The sequence below is a fragment of the Carassius carassius genome, chromosome 49 (assembly GCF_963082965.1).
Source record: "Carassius carassius chromosome 49, fCarCar2.1, whole genome shotgun sequence".
Lineage (NCBI taxonomy): Eukaryota > Metazoa > Chordata > Actinopteri > Cypriniformes > Cyprinidae > Carassius > Carassius carassius.
The window spans coordinates 3,505,135-3,528,284 of NC_081803.1; the positions used below are offsets into that span (position 1 = coordinate 3,505,135).

Here is a 23,150-nt window from a genome sequence, read left to right on the forward strand (position 1 = left end):
TTGAGCATTTTAGCATAATGTGAGTGAGTTTATGTTACTCTAATAAGCCTATATGAGTTCAGCTTTGTCATGTGAAATATTTTGAATACAGAAAATGCAGCCTTGCTCCCCGCATTGTTCAACAAAACCATTCGCCTAGAAATAATGTCCCTCTTGTCTTTGTAGAACATGATGCTAAATCTATGGTGAAGCATTTTTGCAATTCTCAATTTATGCAATGCGAACACATTGAAAGTACTTGACAAGTAAATTTAAGAACTACAAGGTGAAGGCAGACTTCCAAGCAGATGCGTGAATGAGCCAACATACATCTAAGTGGCCTTAATTTACGTTTTCAGTCAGTTTAACTTGACATTTCACACCATCAGAAAAGGATGAGTCTGCACCATTCCAAAAATGCTGTCTTGGCAACTAGGTTTGAGACAGCCTGAAGGTTTTTCAGAGAGTTCCAGAACAATGCATGCATTTCTTACCTGTCAGATGAATAAATCCAGTAGGAAAAAAATAATAAAACACAAGAAATGTGTTCAATTTTGCTGTTGCAGACGTTGGGTGCTGTTTAGTCCTATCGCCTGAAGCTCAGATGGTTGCAAGCTGCCAAATAGACATGTTAACCCTAGTTTATACTCTCCACCCACCAACAGCAAGATTTGTAGTAAGTTATTATGCAAATGTATATAATAGCAGATGCATAAGTAATTAGATTATATTTATGTAGATTTGAAGCATATTTATAGATGGGGAGATTCAAAAGTTTTTTTTATACACATTGATAAAACATTATTCTGATACTCATATTCAGTATGTGGGTATATATATACAGATGTATACATTTACATTAATCTATAGGTTAATGTGTTTTCCCTCAGAGCAGATGGGAATGAATGGGCATTTGAATGGCCATTCAAGAAAAACAAACATGTGGTTGTTGTAATGTTGTACTCTAACCAGTAGATGGCGACAGAGCTCCAGCAGAACCAGCAGTTGGCCATAAAACAGTCCATATTAACATCCTATTATTATATTCTAGGTCTAACTATGGGTTTATAATATCTGCATTTGTTATCTATCTGAGAGACAAGCGATTTCAATTATAAAATAACCGCCATAATTCTTCACATTAGAAATTTATTTCTATTGATTGATTTAACTGTCATTCAGTATGTAAGGTCTATTGAAAACAATTTCCTTCTATGGTTAGAAAAGCCATATGAAACTTAAGAAAATTTGTAGCGCTCCAAATGAGAGAAAAAAAATCCTTTTACTGCAGGTGCTAGAACCAAGAAGATAAAAATGTACCTAGCTGTAAACTAAGTCCAATGCAGACTTTATAAACTGCATCGTGCAAAAAAGTGCATTGGGTTAAAAACAAATGAACAAGTCTGTTATACTGCAAATACTGTTCCTTAAATGCTTGAGCATAAAATACATGTGACTCACATCCAACATTATTATTATTTTATTTATTTATTTTTTCAAAAAACAACCAAATTTACCAAAACTGCCATGCATACGCTTATCATGACATTTCATTTTGCCCTGCCATTCAGTTTGGAAAGACACAGAAGGGAATAAGACAGGGGAGATAAATAAATAAGAACAAATGATTATGATGGGAACAGAGAAATTCGACATGAACAGCAAAAGTGCACCAAAATAGAAAGAAACTCACCACACACACTTTTCAAAAACACACTAAGCTCTGTTTGTTTGATTGCCTAAGCATGATAGTCCTTACGACAGTTGTTCAAACTTTAACAAATAAAATCCAGTAGTAAAATAAATAATGCACTACTTCCATAAAAACTAACAAATGTCCTTTTTTATATAGTTAATAGAGAAAAATGCCCTAACAGAGATAGAAAATGTCCTTAATCTGTACCAAAAGATGGACAAAAACCTTCTTCTCAAATATATAATGAAACCTTTTTTTCCTATTGAATCGTAGTCAAGTATAAAAGTCATCAGATTTATTGCATCCTGTTGCCTTTACAGTTTTTGTTTTCCATTGAATTTTTTTTTCCTATTTTAGAATTTTCAAATTTTCTCGCTGTTAAACTTGCGCTTAAAACAAGAAAAATGCCACATACTTCATTCAGTACATATTGTCTGAAAACATGTCTTAATATGTTTTATATTAATATCTTTTATTTTACTAAGGAAGTAAATGTATCATATTTAAAAAAAATTTTTTTACTGGAAAACAAGAAAAAGCGAGTAAAAGTCTCCTCCTAAGGATTGGTCCCAGGCCTCCCACGTCTCTTCCACAGGTCTGAGGTCTCCGTGATGAGTGACATCTGCCCTTATAAACAGCTGCTCACTCGTTCAATCCCTCCACTCTTAGAAAGTGATCATTTATGCCATTTGTGTGGCTTTGGGGCAGTACTTCACAACTCGTCCTTGTGGGTGGCGCTCTGCAGGCCGGCTGGTGGCTGAGAGCCCTTGAGAGTTTTATGCGAGCCCCTCCAGTCCGTGCGCACATTGTCGTCATCCCACAGCGTAGAGGTCTCTGTGTCGCTCACCCACTCTGGGTCACCGGCGTAATGGCAGGGCTGCACCAGAAGGGGGTGTGTGGAATACACCTTCAGATTCCGATTGGGAAAATGGGATTTGTAGTCCTCACTATTGAAAGAAAACACCAAAATAAAACAGTTTTAGAAGCTGAACTCTGAACTTATGATTGTAGGCTTTAGAAAATAGGTTATGAATATTTTCATGTGACGTCACCAGACCCCCCCTCCCAAAAAAATATATAATATAATATAATATAATATAATATAATATAATATAATATAATAACCAGGCAAGTTAATTAATAATATAATATTAATACTACTGTATATGTATTAATACTATATCCATATTTTATCCTGATGTTAAATAATTCCTACCACTCAGTATAAGCAATATAATATTATAATATAATAATTATAATATATATATATATATATATAAACAATTATAATAATATAATATAATATATAAATCCATATTAAATATAAGCATAAAAAAATGACATGCAATAAAATAAATAAATATAAATAATTTATATATATATATATATATATATATATATATATATATATATATATATATATATATATATATATATGTATGTGTGTGTATCCTTAAATTATTTAATACTATTTTATAAATATACATAAATCTATATTTGATAATATAACATAATAAGGTAATGAATAATATAATAATACTATCTAATAATATATTAGATATCCTATACACTATATCCTATACTATATGGTACAAAATTTCTACCACTCAGTATGAGCAATTGGGAAATATAGATTTTTATCTCAATTTTAAAAGGTACTAGAGATGCTGGCTTTACAACCTTTCAAAGGAAAGAGGTCACCACTGATCTATTTAATGTCTCTTTTGGATCAAGAATGAGCTGGCGAATCATTGCAGGGCTTGTGCTGCTCGACTTTACCTTAATAAATTAATAAAATATCAATTATTTTCAGCAGAAGCCTGTAGAGATAGTTCATGTGCTGAGGGTAAGCGTTCGTACTGGGCCAGCTGGATGAGGGCCCTTGGCTTTGTCAGACTTGGAAGGAGAGCAAAGCGGCTAAAGTAGCTACTAATTTAGCTGGAATGCGTAACGGGGAAGACAGGGCAGGGTGTTTAAAGGGTTAGCCGTCAGCGGGGCAGCAGCAAAACACTGGATTCTGCCGAGAGAGCTGCTGTTAGCTGGAAAGATTGAATAATACGGAGAGAACGCTGCTCTGATCTGTCTCTGTGGGGATGAGGAGCTTCAGGCGGGACGTGCCAAGGGGTTAAAGGGAAGGCATCATGCCAATCCACAGCACACATAACCCCTGCACAGAGGAATCAAAGCTGGGTTTATTTCTTGGCTTGAGTCTCGACACTGTCCATAAAAATCAAATGACTTGTACAATTACATAGTGAAGAAACTATGCATAGTTTTTTTTTTTTTTAAATAAAGCAGTCTCCGTACCTAAGTGCACATTTGTGGTGTGCTATTTCAGTCATTCCTACTTTGCAAAAATATGAAGTACTCATATAATACAATGGAGGAGTAATGTATATGTTTTTATAGTGAGGATGCATACTTTGTCAACTAAAATTAGCAACATCACTCTTCTAACCAAACAAATCATTTTAACATTTAAAGAAATAGTTCACCCAAAAATAAAAAAGGGACTCACCCTCAGGCCTTCCAAAATGAGTTTGTTTCTTTCTGAACTGATTTGGAGAAATGCAGCATTGCATCACTTGCTCACCAGTGGATGCTTTGCAGTGAATGGGTGCCGTCAGAATGAGTGTCTAAACATCTGATAAAAACATCACAATAATCCACAAATAATCCACACCAGTCCAGTCCATCAGTTACGTTCTTGAGAAGAGAAAAGCTGTGTACTTTAAGAAATAAATCCATCAAGACATTTTAATTTAAAACATTGTTTACAGCTAAAATACAAGTCCGCTATACCTAACATTGCTTTCTCCAGTGAAAAAGTCCATCCCTTTACAACTCTCACATCAAAACCCACCAACTAACTGTGTTTGATCTGTGCATATTTCTCTCCTGATTCAGATGAGGCGGCTTTTTAACTGGAGGAAGCATTATTATGTATACAGGACTTGTATTTTAGCCAGAAGCGATAGTTTGAAGTTTAAAATGTCTTAATGATGCAGCTTTTTCACGTCACATGTCGTTACTTGATGGACTGGAGCGGTGCGGATTACTTGAATTTACTTCTCGTTCTGACGGCACCCATTCACTGCAGAGGATCCATTAGTGAACATTTGATGCAATGCTAAATTTCTCCAAATTTGTTCCCATGAAGTAACAAACCCATGTACATCTTCAATGACCCGAGGGTGATTATATTTTCATTTTTAGGTGAACTATTCCTATAAAATATGCTTCAACCCTGAAGATTTGAGCGTGCAACTCACTTGGGGTGCTTGTCATACATGATGGGTAGAAACTCATCCACAGGAAGCATCTTGGATATCGGTTCGGCGTTGAGGAGCTTCTGAGCTCCCTGAAGAGAGATGGCGTAAGAGAGCGTCCAGTAGGAGAAATCAGCGTACACCAGGTTCCTCACATTCTCCACTGGGACCTCCTCTTCAGGGTACACCTTCTTCCTGCCCAGGTATCTGCAACAGATCACCACAACAGTTAAAGTCACCTGATGAGTTTTACTATTGGTTTATATTATATAAAATCATAACAAATCTGTACAAATGAAACGGAAGTCTTCCTTATAACTGCATTATTCTGGTTCTGGTTTGTTCTAGTGACAGACAGGTGTCACTCACATGATGTCCCAGTCCAGCTCCACCTGCTCCACCTCCTCCATCAGACGCATCAAGCGACGTTTAAAGTTGACTTGGAAATGTACATCGTCCTCAAAAATCAGCGCCTTGTCTAGCTGCATGTCTACCATCTATGAATGATAGCAATGATAAAATCATTCTGACATACTAAAAACACAGCTTATTTTATATTCATTATTTTAATAAAACACTACTGTTTAGTTAAGTTTGGAGTCAGTATGATTTTTTTTTTTTTTTACTGAGAAATTAAGGATGGATTCAATTGACCAAAAGTAACAGTGACATAAAGTGACAATTATAATTTGGATGTTTCAAAAGATGCCTGTTTCAAATAAATAATCTTTTTACTTTCTATTCGTTAAAGAATGGGGAACACATACAGTATTTTATCAAGGATTTCAACAGAAATATGACTCATCCAACTGTTTTCAACATTGATAATAATCAGAACTGTTTCTTAAGCATCAGATCATCATATCATAGTGATTTCTGAAGATCATGTGACACTGAAGACTGGAGGAATGATGCTGAATATTCGCTTTGATCACAGAAATAAATTACATTTTACAATATAACACAACAGAAAACCGTTATTTTAAATTGTAATCATATTTCATAATATAACTGCTTTTATGGTATTTTTGCACAAATATTTTTTGTAATGCACAGTAATACATTTTAAAATAAATAATAGTAGTAATATTAACAATAATAATAACATTTATATAATGCATTTATATAATGCATAATATAATATAATGCATTTATATAATGTATAAATACATTTATATAATGTATATTTTAGCTACATTAATAAAAGCATGATAAAACCCATGATGCATTAGATGCATTAGACACTGTATTCTAAAAAAAGAATTTAAGGTTCCATTTGTTAACTACATGATAACTACCATGATACTCCTAAAGCATTAGTTCATGCTAATTTAATCATACATTACTAATCAAACGTCTGCTAATATAATTTAATGAAGCTCAGCTAACATTACCTATCAATAAAAAGTTGTACATTCATTAACTAACATTAACAAAGATTAATAAATACTGCAACAAATGTCTTGTTCATACGTTAGTGAATGCATTATCCAACATCATCTAATGGAACCTTATTGTAAAGTGTTACCAATGACAATATATAAAAGTGGCATTTATTTCAATAGTTTAAGGGTCTGCTGACCTCTTTCCAGATGTTGTAGTGGCTCAGGAAGCAGCCCACCTCTCCCTTGGTCAGCGTGCGGCCGGAGAAAGGGTCGTAGTAACCAGGTAAGAGATCAACACCTAGAATCTTAATATCGCTGCTGTTCAGAGCTCTGCATGCACACACCATTGGAAAAACGACATTATTCCTCTTATCATCACTTGCATGTATAAAGAAAGAATGAATAAAGATTGCTCTTAAGAGTAAATGTCTGTTCTTACGCTCCATCAACAGCATCCACAACTTTAGCATCAATCTCTAGCTCATACAGTGACCATAACATCCTGTCCCTGCGGTCTGGACGTCTGCGCAGGTTTATCAGGTAGATCTGAGGAGAACAAACACACACGCTGAATGGTGTAGCTCAAAGCAATGGTAAAAAAACAAGAGCATGCACTCAACTTTACCTCATCAAAGCCCATGTGATCAGACTGTTTGGGAGGAACGTGGACATAGCGAGACAAATACATTGGCGGCCCGTGGACTGTGGGAGAAATTATTTTAATTAGGACAAATCCTTGATTAAGGAGCTAAAGGTTAGTGTAGTCTTCAAATACAGTGGGGGTCAAAAGACTGAGACCACACTGAAAATCACACAAGACGCTTTTTGGGATATTTTATGCTACATGATCATACTATAGCTGTGGTAAACAAAAAAAGGCAAAGATTCTTGTGACTTTATTTACTATAAGTGACTTATCTTGTTATTGTGACTTTATGTCTTACAATTGCAACTTGTGTCTCATAATCTGACTTTATTTCTCATATGTATGACTTCAGTTTCATATTAAAAAGTTCACTTCACAATTTCATATACTATTTTAAATACTATTTCTATCATGTTCTTGTCATTTGCCACCCTTGTGAAAATGTATATTCATATGTACTTTATATATGTACTTATACCATGTATGTATATATATATATATATATATATATATATATATATATACAGTACAGACCAAAAGTTTGGCCACGCCTTCTCATTCAAAGAGTTTTCTTTATTTTCATGGCTATGAAAATTGTAGATTCACACTGAAGGCATCAAGGGCTATTTGACCAAGAAGGAGAGTGATGGGGTGCTGCGCCAGATGACCTGGCCTCCACAGTCACCGGACCTGAACCCAATCGAGATGGTTTAGGGGTGAGCTGGACCGCAGACAGAAGGCAAAAGGGCCAACAAGTGCTAAGCATCTCTCGGGGAACTCCTTCAAGACTGTTGGAAGACCATTTCAGGTGACTACCTCTTGAAGCTCATCAAGAGAATGCCAAGAGTGTGCAAAGCAGTAATCAAAGCAAAAGGTGGCTACTTTGAAGAACCTACAATATGACATATTTTCAGTTGTTTATATATATAATTCCACATGTGTTAATTCATAGTTTTGATGCCTTCAGTGTGAATCTACAATTTTCATAGTCATGAAAATAAAGAAAACTCTTTGAATGAGAAGGTGTGTCCAAACTTTCTCATCCAGAACGCTGCTGCCAGGATTTTGACTAGAACCAGAAAATCTGAGCATATCACACCAGTCCTCAGGTCCTTACACTGGCTTCCAGTTACATTTAGGATTGATTTTAAAGTACTTTTACTTGTATATAAGTCGCTAAATGACCTAGGACCCAAATATATTGCCGATATGTTCACTGAATATAAACCTAACAGAGCACTCAGATCATTAGGATCGAGTCAGTTAGAAATACCAAGGGTTCACACAAAACAAGGGGAGTCCTCCTTTAGTCACTATGCCGCCCGCAGTTGGAATCAGCTTCCAGAAGAGATCAGATGTGCTAAAACACTGGTCACATTTAAATCTAGACTTAAAACTCATCTGTTTAGCTGTGCATTTATTGAATGAGCACTGTGCGATGTCCGAACTGATTGCACTATATTTTACGTATTCACTGTATTTTATGTAAAATCATTTTCTATTTTTAACTGTTTTAAATTCATTCCATTTTTAAATCATTTAATTGCTTGTTTTTATTTTTGTTATTATTTCTCTTCATGATTATTTTACTTTCTTTTATGTTACGCACTTTGAATTACCATTGTGTATGAAATGTGCTATATAAATAAACTTGCCTTGCCTACAGTCCAGGTAACCAAAACTTGAAAAATAAAAAAAGGTCATAAAGTGTCATAAAACAAATATCTCATTTTATGAAGAGATATAATCACTTTAAGTGGTCTTTTATTTCATTATTATTATTATATAATCTGCAAGAACAGTTTTTTAAATATACTTTTTAAATATTTGAAGTACTACAACTGTGCACTGGTCAAGTGCACTGCTTCTCACACGAGCTGTACAAGCTCATTTAAGTGCTCTTATCATTATACATTTTTCAAGTTAACGCACAAGTTTATTCTAAAAATATGATTTAATAAAAATAAATAAAAAATGATATGTTAGTGTTACTCACTCAGAGATTCCAGGTAAAGGTGGACAAAATTGACTCGATCATCCTCCACGGTCTGATGAGGCTTTGCAGGTACGTTCAGATACCCATAACGCTCCTTGTTGCACAGATACATCTGCACCTCTGTTTCATAGAGTGAATCATATCAGATAAACAGTGTCAGAAATTTTACTCACTCCGTCTCTTTTCAACTCTCTTCAAGGCTAATTGACTGTCAATCCTAAAAAAAAATTAAGTCAGTTGGACATAGGGAAGAATTTTTCCTCAATCCGTCCAAATTTAACTTAATCCAGATGTTAAACTCATCATTTTGCATAAGATAAATGAGATCTGCTGGAGTCTTCCAGAAGGGGGCAACATACCCCATATCTTGCAGGAGAAGGCAAAAACGATGATGTCGTCAAAGGGCCAGGAGTAGTCTTTGTGAGGGGGGTGAAAGGCCACTCTCTTGGTGTCCTCTTTGCGTAGGTCCAGCAGAATAGTGGAGTGGACCATCGGCACAGGGTAGCAGCCTCGCCTTTGCCGCTGTTTTGTGGGGAAGTATTCAGCAGTACGACGATAGTAACCCTGAGACGAAACAGAAAACTGAACAACACAGCCAAAGGACAAAGTGTTTGAGCAAACACTCCCTAAACAGACCTATAATGGATATATCTATAATATAATATATAATACACAATATCTGCTCTCCCTCGTGTATAGCTTTGTGAAATGGGAATAATTTGTTTGTCAGTTTGTTTGGACAATTAAAGTATGAATCACAGATTCAAGTTTTTTTTTTATGTTTTTGTAGCATAATATTTAGTTACATATTTAGTGAATGCTGTAATACAGATAGATATTTAGGTCAATAATTAAAATTACTGCAAAAATAAATCTTTACTGTTATACTGTATGTATAAACTACTGCTGAAATGTTTGGGTAATGTTTTACAATAAGGTTCCATTAGTTAATGTATTAACTAACATGAACAAATAGTGAACAATATATTTATTACAGTATTTGTTTTTACGTTAGTTAATGAAAATACAGTCGTTCATTGGTAGTTCATATTAATTCACAGTGCATTAACTATTGTTAACAAGCACAACTTTTGATTTTAATAATGCATTAGGAAATGTTGAAATTAACATGAACTAAGATCAATAAATGCTGTATACAGTATGTGTTGGTCATTCTTAGTTCAAGTTAACTAAAGTAGTTAACTAATGAACCTTATTGTAAAGTCTTATCGTTTTTTTTTATGTTTTGCATTTATTTAATGAAAAAAATCTTTTTAAAATGTAATGTATTTCTGTGATCAAAGCTGAATTTTCAGCATTATTGCTCCAGTCTTCAGTGTCACATGATCCTCAGAAATCATTCTAATGTGCTGATTTCATACTCAATTTAAGTATTATCAATTCTATTTATTTTATATCATTCTGTCCTTTGACAAACAGAGAGTTTACAAGAACAGCATTTATTTTAAGATCATGCACATGTACACACACACGGTTCCAAGCTGGAAATTCATTGCATTGTACCTGTGGAGTGATGCCACACCAGTAGTTGGAGTACGCTGACTGTGAGTCCAGCATGGGGGCAATGACTGACTTATTCTCCAACATCAAGAGATGCAGTGTGTCTGGGTTAGTCAGGATGTTGTCTGCGTCTGAATACTGCAGATGAGAAAATAAACACAAATAATGACATCTGATAACACAATCCTAATGATATCATTTGATAGACTTGATATTAGAAAATATAAAAAGATACTGACATGATATGAGCAAAAATTATTTGAGTGCATTCCAGCATAATTCACATTTCTGGCCCCAATAAGATCTGAATCTTTTGAAGAGTTTTGACCTGGTTGTATTTTTTTATATTCCTGTTGTATAGGGTGTATAGGCTCTAACTGGGTCATACCAGAATGTAGTCAGCCCATCGGTCCTTGGCAAAGTCCAGCGCTGCCTGTTTGAGCTTCATAACATACTCATAGCGGTCGTTAGTCCAGTGCTTGGGCCCCAGCTCACCTACATAGGATCTGTGTGGATAAAACAAATCAATACAAGATTAATTGGTAGTACCTAAATTGCAAAAACTTAAAAACAGATCCCAAAGCATTTTTTTAAATTGTGGTTTTAACAGGATAAAGTATCTGCCATATGTTCATGTCGTGTGATGTTCATCTCACACGGGTTTATCTAAAGGTCTCCACTCCACATAGTGATACTGTGTTTGCATGACTGTGAGCCATTCTTGCAGGATTGCTGTTGTGTTGTCAATGTTGTGGTCTGTCGCCACCCTACAGGAAACATTAAGCAGAGAGCAGGAATTAATTGGTGTCAGTAAATTGCCTCTACCTGAAAACATATGAAACCACTCAAAAGATGGTTAGGTTTTTGGCCACGCTTTATGATACAATCAATGCACATCATTACAGACTTCCGTAAGTATATATGTGAGCATTTATGTACATATATATATATATATATATATATGTGTGTGTGTGTGTGTGTGTGTGTGTGTGTGTGTGTGTGTGTGTGTGTGTGTGTGTGTGTGTGTGTGTGTGTGTGTGTATGTGTGTGTGTGTGTGTGTTTCTATAAGTCATTGAATTTACAATTCATGATCTTTTAAAAAATACTTGTAACTTTTGAAAAATAATTATTATGTGTGCACTGATTTTTTCAAGGAATAAGGAAAATATGGTATTTCGTGATAGTTACATAGTTGACATTTCGGGTAAATAAAAACTAATATAAAACAAACATCAACTTGGCATATGTTTTTAAAACCTTTTTTTTCAGTTTGTTTAACTTGGGCACTCTTATTTATCTATGACTAGAATAGGCCTACTGAACAATACAAATTAACTACCAGCACGAACATGTTATAACTACTTTTTCATTTTGTAATGTATCATTAGACTTCTCCTGTCCATTTAATACCAAAATTCACCACTTGAAGCACCTTTAAACGTTAAATCGTGCACTACGTAGAGTATTATTTACCTAGTTTATTAGTATGCGCTATAAATAAAATAAATGCATTAAAGTGCATAAATACACAACATACAACCCGAACAGTATTAGCTGGGGGAAGGGGGTCTGCTTTTGATGGAAAGCTGGAGGAGTCAAAGGGATGAGGTGATTGAATGCAAATAAGATCTACAAATCTACATCTACAAATAATAATAAGATCATCAACAAGCTTAAACGGCAAAGAAGGAAGTCACCAACCAGATAGAGATGCGCTCTTTGGGATAGTTTAATCTCTCGAGAGCTCCGAGGTAGTAGGGTAAAGAATGAGCGGCGTTCCGTGCTATGATTGCTATAACGACTGTGGGCGGATGCGTCTTTGACTCTTCAATATAATTTCTCTCTGAAAAGTAACATTGTGCTACCGCTAAAATGGTCCAAACACTTTTAATCCAAGATAACATGGCTGGAATTCGGCGTCGTTGCTCAAACAGTCCGTCCCAACCGCGTCAGCAGCCGATGAGGGCTCTTCCCTAAACTTCACACACTCCCCTTCAAATCTCCGTTCTCCCCGGAGGAGCCAACGTGTTCTGTTAGCTGGATTTGAGATACAACTTCCGTGTAAGGATTTGTTCGTAGAACTGTTACATTGTATGTTCAGTCAGTGTAACATTTGCATTAGCATTGATTGTTATTTAGAATGTTTCACCAGATCACATCAACGTTCTTTTCTGAAGCCCTACTGTTACATTTTAGAATGCTAAATGTTGCGTTAACGTTTGCTACATTGTTTCACTGTAGCCAAAATGTTTCAGGACAGTATGGTGACGTTCTTTTTTCTTTTCTTTTTTCGTCATACAGAGCAACATTTGCGTATGCGTGTGCATAGGCTACGTTCTTTTTCTCATTTTTGTGGCAACTAAAGAAAGAATCTGAACCACTGCCATTTTAGCGATTTTTCTGTCGAAATACATCACTGACATCAATAGATATTGATGAGCCTTCAGTGAAATTTTTGTCATGTTTAGTCCGAGTTCCCAGATCACATTACTAATTCCTTAAACTGCTTTAGTTTACATTCTGTCTGAAAGAACAAATTGAAGAAATAACAGTTTGATAAAATGTGAAATTGATAAAACTGAAACCACATCATCAGTGTGTCAGCATAAATCTGCTATCGTACATTAAAAAATAATACATAGCAAAGACACATTATGTAACCGCTTAGATGGAAAACTTTCTAATTTAACAAAACAATCACACAAAGTACAACCTGTTTCCTTCATAAAACCTTTGAATACAGTGAACAACCACAAGAGGGACATGTTGAGCTTGTTTCACAAATGTACCCTCTGGCATTTTAAAGAGATAGTTCACCCAAAAATGAAAATTATGTCATTAATTACTCATAACCTCATGTCAGTCCAAACCCGTAAAACCTCTGTTCATCTTCATGTATTTGATGAAATTCGAGCATAGTCAGCAACACAACTGAAACATTCCCAGGCCCAGAAAGGTAGTAAAGACAACGTTAGGTTAATAGTCCATGTGACAACTGTAGTTCAACCCTAATGCTATGAAGCTACAAGAATACTTTTTGTGCGCAAAGAAAACCAAAATAACTACTTTATTCAACAATTTCTTCTCTTTCGCTTCAGGTTTTTGTTACGCATTCACGACAATAAAGGCCAATTTATACTTCTGAGTTGGACCTACGCCGTAGGCTATGCATCAGTTTTCATTTACACACCTGTGTCGTTGTCCACGTCGACATGCAGTACACATGCAAACCGCTAGTATGCTAGTGTCCACGTGTGTGTTGCTGGTGTAACCTGCAGCATCACGGCAAAAGCCAAAGAAGAAGTGGCTCGTCAGAGAAGCATTTTAGATGCATGTTCTTTGCTTTGTTTTATTTTATATAAGAAGCTGTAACATTTAAATATATTAAAGTGCACATAAACACACACAAAACTCAAGTATATAATGAGGTAGGGATTCTAGCAGATAAATCACAGCGCTTGCGGTCTGGGTAGAATTGACGCACTGTTTGATTTTTTGAGAGGTGCACGTCAGGCTACGTCATAGGTTGTGCATCTATGCATAGACTACGGTGTAGGTTCGACACAGAAGTATAAATTGGGCTTAACACGACGTATGTGTGTGTGCATTCCTCTGTTTGTAAACAAGGCTCAGTGCATCCAGGTTCTACGTCAGAATGTCAGCTCCAGCATCAGCAGCATCACACACATACACTGTGGGTGGTCCTCTCGTGAATGGTAATGGATACTGACCTGAAAGAGAAGAAGGTGTTTAATTATTTCATTATTTTGGTTTCTTTGCACATAAAAAATATTCTCGTAGCTTCATAATGTTACAGTTGAACCACTGATGTCACATGGACTATTTAAACAATGTCTTTTCTACATTTCTGGGCCTGGGAATATTTCAGTTGCGTTGTTGTCTATGCAGGGTCACAAAGCTCTCAGAGTTCATCAAATATATCTTAATTTGTGTTCCCAAAGGTAAATGAAGGTCTTACGGGTTTTGAATGACACGAAGGTAAGTAATTTATGACAGAATTGTCATTTTTGGGTGAACTAACCCTTTAAAATGACATGTCTCCATTGGTTTGACATTGGAAGAGCTATTTTCCCTAAAAGCTAAAAGGATAGATAGATATATATAAAAACTTTTAGACCACCTACAAATGCCATGACATTAAACTTTTAAATGCTTCACAAAAAAGAAAAGAAAAGGATGCTGCTGTGCTTTTACTCAACCAAAGCACTTAAACAAACTCAATATTGATTCCATCTTTTACTGGTTGTTTATCTACAAAGGAATTTAGAATTGATCATTGGCCATCCACACTATTGAGTTCTTGTCTTTATAAATGCTGAGATGCTCCTCACAGAGAGATCCAATGAAAGCGAGAACCTCAATGAGGAAATGGTGCTGAAGAGCAAAACCTTGGAGGGCGTAATCAGAAAAGAAAACAGCCAACAAAGAACAAAGAGATAAAGGCGCTGAGAGAGTGAACGGAATATGTCTGGCGTCCAACGAAACTGATTTCAGAGGCTTTCAAGTGGCCCTGCTATCATTGGCCAGTCGCACTGCCCGTAACAATTAAATTAGCGCTGTGTTCAGACCTGGTCCGGAGACTTGGGTCAAAGGGAGTGTCGTTTCATGGTACCTACACCTACCCGTCCAACCCCTGGCCCTCAGAGGGCACTTTCCCAGCGCCTTCAGCACAGCCAACCCTGAGAGAGTTCACCAACATCCCAACTAATTTTTCACTGCTGGGTCAAAGGTCTGAGGAGCAGGGCAGCAGGGTGTGGCGGGGGGTCGAGGGCACAGAAGACAACTAGTCTGGGCCCAAACATTTATTCAGAGAAGGTGGGGGCCATTAACCCCCCTGGACAACTTTGATTAAGCCACTTTATCCCATGCCCAGTGGGGGGTCTGCCATGAGCCTATGGATATACGAAGCCATGTGGCATACAAAGTGAAGGGGGGGGTCCACTGGTCCTAGCATCTCCACAGACATTTTTACTGGGTCAGTCAAATCCCCCAAAAGGGCAGCTGTGACACTATGGGAAAGCCTCGAACTTTGTCCAGCGTTGTGATAATCAATAACATGTTCCCATACAGACGTCTCACGGCTCTTCTGCTCAATAACTGTCACTCACAGTCCCACGCTCAGCTCAATCATGCAAACTTACTCAGCAGTCATAAAGTGACAGGACAAAACTGAATGAATGTCAGTTTGTGAAATTAGTTTGAATCTTCACTGAAGCATTTTGGGAGGTTTGGTTTGTAAAAAGACATCAGCTCTGTTCTAAATGGAGTACAAGCATACTGCAATAGTCGCATGCTAACTGCAACATAGGCTTAATGGAAAATATTTGATTTTCTGTCTACATCTTTGCAAAACTCAGAAAGCATACCTATACATACAATTTACTGCAGTTTCCAGCTGAAATTGATGTTAAAACATGAATAACTTGTAGTGTTGTTTACACAAATAATGATTAAAGATTATGTCCATGGTATGTTTTTTTTATGTCTTTTTGACTATGTGCCTTATATAATTGGAATCCAATATATTTATCTACAGTTTCACTGCTGTCATGAAAAAGTTTTATACTTTTGCAAACTCCTCCTTGATTTTTATTGAATCTTCAATGAGTTTTGCTCAAATAATCTTAAAACAATGAAAACTTACGCTGCACCAGAAATCACATATACTTCCCTACTGAATAGCAGGAGAAAAACAGCATATGAAAAGTGTAGTAGGTTTGAATTAACCATATTTATACAGTAGGCGAAAGGTACCTTGATGTCCTACTGCTCTCGGTTAGATACTGAAGTGAGCATCTGATGAACACTTTATTATCCCTTAGCTTCATCGGAAAAGAGTTGTGAATGGAGGTGACGCGACTGGTAGGTCACATCATATATGCATTCAGACTACACGCATCCAAACATTATATATCACATTGTATATTTTTTTAGCGAAAAGTAATTATTCAAAAGAAGTAACTACTCAGAGAGCATGCAATTTCAGACGTGGCCAAAAAGTTATCAAAACCTATTTGAATGCATTGCATCATGAGATAATGGTGTTCTTCTCTCTTTTGTATACTTAAGTACAATCTATAATATAGTTAAGTACAATCTGAGAAAATATAGTGTTAATATAGAAGAATTTTTTTATTTTTTTTACAGGTGTTTAACCTGTATTTGGAATTACGCATTGCACTTAGCATTTGCACATTACCACTCCCTTGTAATTGTTTGTAAAATTCACTTGCAATTTCTGAGTGAAAACAGTTTATACATAAACTTTTTCCAGTGTATGGTAGTATGGAATTTGGAACATACTTTCTGAAGCTCAAAAAAGTTAGTCTGACTAATAATACCACCAGCACTATTGAGAAAGTGAAGTGCATTTCAATTATTTACTATCTTTGTGGCTGGTAATGCAAAAAGATACATCTTAAGAAAAGAGAGCTAGAGGGGATGTGTTGATAGTATAGATAAATTGACTGGTAATCAGACCATTGGGCAGCTCATGTGTTCCCATTTGGACAATACTGCAGGATGACCAAAGCACTTAGACGAAATTGCCTCTATAAATCTATCTCAGTTGTAGTGATTTTGTTCCATCAGTAGAGTGGGATTCAGTGACACCTTTTAAAGCACATCCTTTGCTTACTGTACATACACTTCTGCAAAGCATTGCTTTGTCATATTTAAGTGTATTTTTAAATTTTGTTGGATGGAGACCCACCAAACTGAGTTGTGGTATTGAGGGTGAAAGCAACCCGTTCTCAACGGGTTGGTGAAAGAGAGCGCTGGTTATTCTCCCCCCGACTGACAATTCCTCCCAGACCTGAAGGATTTATTACAAGCATAAACAAGAAACACGGAACAGGAGCTTACACCAGGTACAAAGACTGACAATGAACAAGACAAACTTTTATACACACACACACACACACATTGTCGAACAAGGGTGTGGAACCAATGAATCACCATGACAACAAACAAGGCAGAACAGGAAACAGGAACCTAATACAGGAAGTGAAGACTCTGGAACTCTGGAGGCACAGAAACAGTTCAACATAAAAATCCTTGCACACAAGACAGAGGAACACAGACTGGGATTATGACATGGTGTGTCCAAAAGCATCTACTTAAACTTTGCCCTTAAAGTACGTACTCTTATGGGGAAGGAAAAGTACACACTTTTGAGTGTGTAGTAGAAGAGTAGGCAAGCTTTGAGACGTACTATCACGTCATACAATTGCATCTTTAATGGACCACTCTGTTACATAGCTACACCAAAGCCCCTGGAAGGCAAGCCTGCAACCTTAAGACAGAAAAGCGTACCAGCTAATGCTAACGCTTCTGCTTTGGCAGTACATGGGAAAGGAGACCAGAGGCCATCTTATTAAATGGATGTCAGTGAAGGAGAGCCTTCACTACGCTAAATAAACAGCTTTTTAGAGGGTACATTTTTTTAATATAGTTATTTAATGAATTGACAGCTTATCGGTTAATCTTTAACATGTTTTACACAAAACAATACTTCTGGATTGATCAATATTTATAATTACACCAAAAAAAGTTGCTATTTTATAAGAGAAGTCACTGACTTTTTGTGACAGTTTTCAGATTATGGCTTTTCTCATTTATTCCTATGGTATCTGTAAACGGCGACTGAGTGTTGTACAACTCTGAGTGAAATTAAAGGACATCAAGGCTGTAATGTGATTGGTTATTAAGGCACAAGCGATTCAAGATGAAAGTTACGCTTTATCTAATAGTACGTAATTCAGACCATCTCAGCTCCCAATGGTAAGGTCCAGTCGAGCCAGTTCACAAAATCAACTGGTTTATTCTTTTTTTATATATACTTTAGACATTTAGAACATATCTATGTTTGTGCATCAGTGTCTGTAATGTGTGCTGTAGGTGCAAATCTTTTAGGAATCTTATCCAAGGCTAGTCAATATTGGTCAGTCGTATCTGACATAAAGGATCCGCAAATGAAACTGTGACCACAAACACCTTTAACTTCAGTGAATTACATGGCAATAATCCACAATATACATTCTCACAAATAACTTTTTATTTGAATGTTTCAATATGTGTGTTGACACAAATCTCTTTATTGGAATGTTTTTATTGATACAATATGGCACTGAGTTGAAAAGAAATGCATAGTGACATCATTGATGAATCGGCTTTATGAATCGGTTCAACTGTCTGAAAAGAATCAGTTCACGGTAATGAATCTGACTTTGCATCACTAGTCCAAACAATAACAAGAAACACAGACAAAAGTAATCCAGGGGCCTGTTTCACAAAGGAGGTTAAGTGAAAACTCTGAGTATGTTAACCCTGTAATGAGGGAAACTCTAGGTTTTCTGTTTCAGAATGGGAGGTTTGTCAAACCTGAGAAAGCAGGGTAAGTCAAGCCCGTTTCTGAAAGAGAGGTAACTTATACTCAGAATCAGTTAACGTAGTAACTTACTCTATGAACCTAACCTGGTCAGGAGCAGGTTTTCTTCGGTAAACCCAGAGTTTCTTTCGGTCTTCTCCCCCTTTTTTAACACTTCATTGATGCACGCTGGAAAAATGCTCTTCTTACTAAGTATTTTTTTTCTTTCTTTTTTTCCCTAAGTACAAATATATATATAAAAAAATAAAATAACATAAAGATTGATTTTCTATATAAGAAAATGATATAAGATACTTAATCTTGTTTCCTGGGGGGGATCTAAATTAACTGCATTTTACTTAAGTTAAATTATGTGCCAGTGTGATAATAAAAATAATCTTAATGCAAATGGAAACAAGATTATTCTGAGTGTCTATTACTAAATGCAAATCTACTGTAGCTCCGCCCTCCATTGATACATAAGGTTAAATATGACACATGTGAATAACAGCTTCAGTGGTGTAGGCAGTAATGTTTTGGGCATAAACTAGCTTGTAATGCGATTGATTGGGTTAGAGTCCGGCTTTTGCCGACCTCGTTCTGATCACTTTTCCCATCACATGTCACATTAGAAATTTATTTTCAATAAAAATGAACAAAATGTTCTAAAAATGGAAGTAAAGTGCCTAACGAGTGTTTAATAATGATGCAGCTATTTATAATTGTAATAAATATAATAATTTACAATCTGTTATTATTGCATCCTGTTAATGTATAACAATACTGAGGTGCACATGGGCCTAGTATGTATCTGCCAGTATAAAGTATAACGAGCATCTAATTATTATTCACACTTAGCCTGTTGCAAACAACTGCTACTTTTACATGGTAAATAGAATATATCACGATTTTCACTGTACATTTTACTGTACAATAGCATCTAGAGCTACTTGCACTTAGCCTACTGTAAATAGGATCTATCCCTAAGTATGTTAATTCCACTTAGTGTAAATAGCCACTGCCGTATTTTTCTTACTCTATTGGCAGATCATTTGTAAAATAATGAAAATGCACTTAAAATATTATTATTAATATTATTATTTTCTATATATTTTTTGCCCATGAGATACCATAAAATGATTAGCTATTAGTTCATTAATCTAACGTTCTGCCAGTTTTCACCTGTGATATTATAACACTGAGAAGAATTATATTTGTATTGAGTCTAAAGTATGCAGCCGGCTTTTTGTCGGGAGCTGTTGCCATGGTGAATCGTAATATCGGCGCTCCATTGATAATGGCTTTTTATAGTTGTGGTGCATGCGCTTAACTCAGAGTCAGTCAATGTAGAGTTGATTAAACTAACTCATTTCAGCTGTTCTGTAACCGAAAACTCAGAGTTTCCCATCTCAGGGTAAGTCAAGTTTAAACTCAGAGTTGATTGAACCTCCTTAGTGAAACGGGCCCCAGAACAAGGGACAGAATAAATTAAGACACATGAAAACAGAAACTAACGGCTCAGAAATGCAGTACTTAACACATGGAAGACATCACAATTAATCAACGAATGAACCAGACTATATATATGGTGAGCAGACAGGGTTAACAAGACACAGGTGCAAACAATGAATGCTGATGAGTCTGGGCAAAGGATCATGGGAAATATAAGTGAGAGAGGTATGGTGTGCACTCTGGTGGTTATCAAGGGCTCTCCAGCTGGTGATTGTGACAGCTCCAAATAATGCCATATTCTCTATTGCTTTATTAATTTCTCTGTGATTTAACAGCTGGCAAATGGAATTTTGGCCTAATTAAGTCCTTTCAGTAGTTGAAGCCAGCTCGAAGCCAGTTAACTGTCCAGCAGTGTTCATTTCAAAATAAAAGCACTTCGTTGATGGTTCCTTTGAGGTTTTATTTGCACTGCAAATTTTTGATTTCTGTGAATAGACCTTGTGTGAACTGTTAACTCTTACAAACCGATTAAGACATAATTATAATCATTTTGAAAAGCCAGTATCTTTTATTGTTGTGGCTTCATTGAGAGTGGATGTGTGTACTTGTGGCTCTGTGAAACCTACAATGAGGAATGAATTTCCCAGTGGTCTCTTTAACCTAAGTCAACACTGCTTCACTTACTGTCCATGTTGCCTGGCAACCAGCCAACCACAGTGAAAGAATTTGTGCTCCTTTTTTCCTCTTAGTGGAGGTGGGAACAAGAGAAAGTGAGAGAGAGAGAGAGAGAGAGAGAGAGAGAGAGTGTGTGTGTGTGTGCAGACCCCCCTCCACAGTTTGCCAACTAAGCATGGGGTGCTGGAAGTTAACAAGAAGTGTCCGGAATGCTGGAAACGAGAGGAGTACCAGAAATTAATCCTGCGCCACACTTTCTTTGCTGTAACACACTTCAGGTCATTATCTTTAATGATGTCATCAAATATTTAACACTCTAATATTTTGGCATGTACGCAATATCCCACATAGTGATTTTTGCAATATCTCCAAATTTTACAAGTAAAATATTGTCTTGGTGTGTTAAATGTCAGTCTTACAACCACATCTTAAAGTTTATCATATTTTATAATAAATATTCAAATAATAAATAAAACATAATACATATATAGGAATTATAATTATATTTTATTTATTATTTAATTTTCAATATAAAATATTACAAAAAGTTATATATTTTTAGATTTACTGTACATTTTTATTAAGAAATATTTGAAATAAATGCTGTTCTTTGGAACATTATGTTACAAAAATAAAAATGTAAATAATACTACATATAGTGTTCCTGTAGCTCAATTGGTAGAGCACTGCGCTATCAACCGCAAGGTTGGGGGTTTGAAACATGGGAACACATGATATGTAAAAAATGTTAGCCTGAATGAACTGTAAGTCGCTTTGGATAAAAGCGTATGCATAAATTTAATTTAACATATTACAACTCTTTTTAACATTGATAATAATAAGAAATGTTTGTTGAGCAGCAAATCAGCATATCATAGTGATTTCTGGAGATCATGTGACACTGAAGACTGGAGTAATGATGCTGAAAAGACAACTTTGCGTCACAGGAATAAATGACATTTTAAAATATATTCAAATAAAAGACAATTTTCACAATATTTTTACAAAAACAAATTTTCTAAATTCGGAATAGTAATGTAATGCATACTGTACATAGATCTGGCTGCTTTAAAGTCTATAGGCTTTTAATCCATGTCTGTAACACAAGTGGTGCAAGACTAAAGTTTAATACTGAAGGCTGGCGTTTAAAAAAAAAGAGCACTAGTAAAAAGGACATTTGCTTTAGCAATGCAGTAAATGAAGTAAATGACAAACAAAACTAGCAACTAAATGAACTATTATTCATCTAAACAGTGAAAACATCACTTAGTTTTCAAATCTGGTATAATAAAAATGAAGCTTTTCACTAAAAAGAAGTACTGCGAATCTATTGAGGAATTGATGTTTCTTATAAAATCACAGATGTCATGAAGATGGTCAATGTAGAAGATATCCTGGGGCTGTTGTATGCATCGTTTTGTTTTATAATATATCCAGCCCCGGCAGTTACTCTATACTATTTATAGATTGCACTTATGTGAAGAAAATCTATAATGCAGTTGTGATGGAATAAAGCCAATGGCGGGCAATGAAATATAAATGGTGATAATAATGGCACAAAGAATATTGTTTTATTGGAAACAACACTGAGCCTTTTTAGACACACATAACTTAAATGTGACAACTTCAATTTCAGTCACCTAGATAAAACACAAGCAAATACCAAATCTGAAATCTACAGCAATCATCATAATTTTCAGCACAAAATTATTGGTGGGAAAAACAAAACATTTCAGCATCAGACCCAGTCACATTAGGTGTGATTTACAGTTATGGTCTATTTCTGCATGTTGTGGGATATGTTGGCTGAATTTATCCTTCAGTAAATGAATACATGAATACAAGTGAAAAATGCCAATAACATTATGAAAGCAAACAAATAGTCCTTTATGGAAATATATGGCCAGATGTGATACGTAAAAAACTATCAAAGTTTCTGTAGATCATAATCCTCTCTATAAGCATTTTTTTCACAAATGGTCGGAGGTGTACATTGATCCAGTCTATCTTGTTTAGAGTATATAGCACGCTTGAGATGCCTTCATCTGATGAGGTTGGTTTTTTTTAAATATCCCTGGTCCATTGTTTTCTACCTCCTCTTTTCTTCAGAGGGCCAGTTTCATTGCCTACCCCATGGATCT

General features: G+C 35.8%; 1 protein-coding gene and 1 pseudogene across 1 annotated transcript; both read right to left on the reverse strand.

The window, feature by feature from the left end:
* Positions 1-389, reverse strand: part of LOC132132331 (sarcosine dehydrogenase, mitochondrial-like) — a 77,087-nt pseudogene extending 76,698 nt beyond the window's left edge.
* Positions 390-2,298: 1,909 nt separating this feature from the next.
* LOC132132880 (probable inactive glycosyltransferase 25 family member 3) lies at positions 2,299-12,588 on the reverse strand. The gene is made up of 12 exons (XM_059545422.1): positions 12,195-12,588; positions 11,149-11,259; positions 10,881-10,998; positions 10,496-10,630; positions 9,331-9,535; positions 8,972-9,091; positions 6,955-7,031; positions 6,769-6,875; positions 6,527-6,659; positions 5,314-5,441; positions 4,948-5,151; positions 2,299-2,622 (listed from the first exon to the last, which is right to left on the reverse strand). Exons 1-12 carry the CDS (start codon positions 12,395-12,397, stop codon positions 2,388-2,390), a joined length of 1,776 nt encoding a protein of 591 aa, XP_059401405.1. The 5' UTR covers positions 12,398-12,588; the 3' UTR covers positions 2,299-2,387.
* Between the last annotated feature and the right edge of the window lie 10,562 nt (positions 12,589-23,150).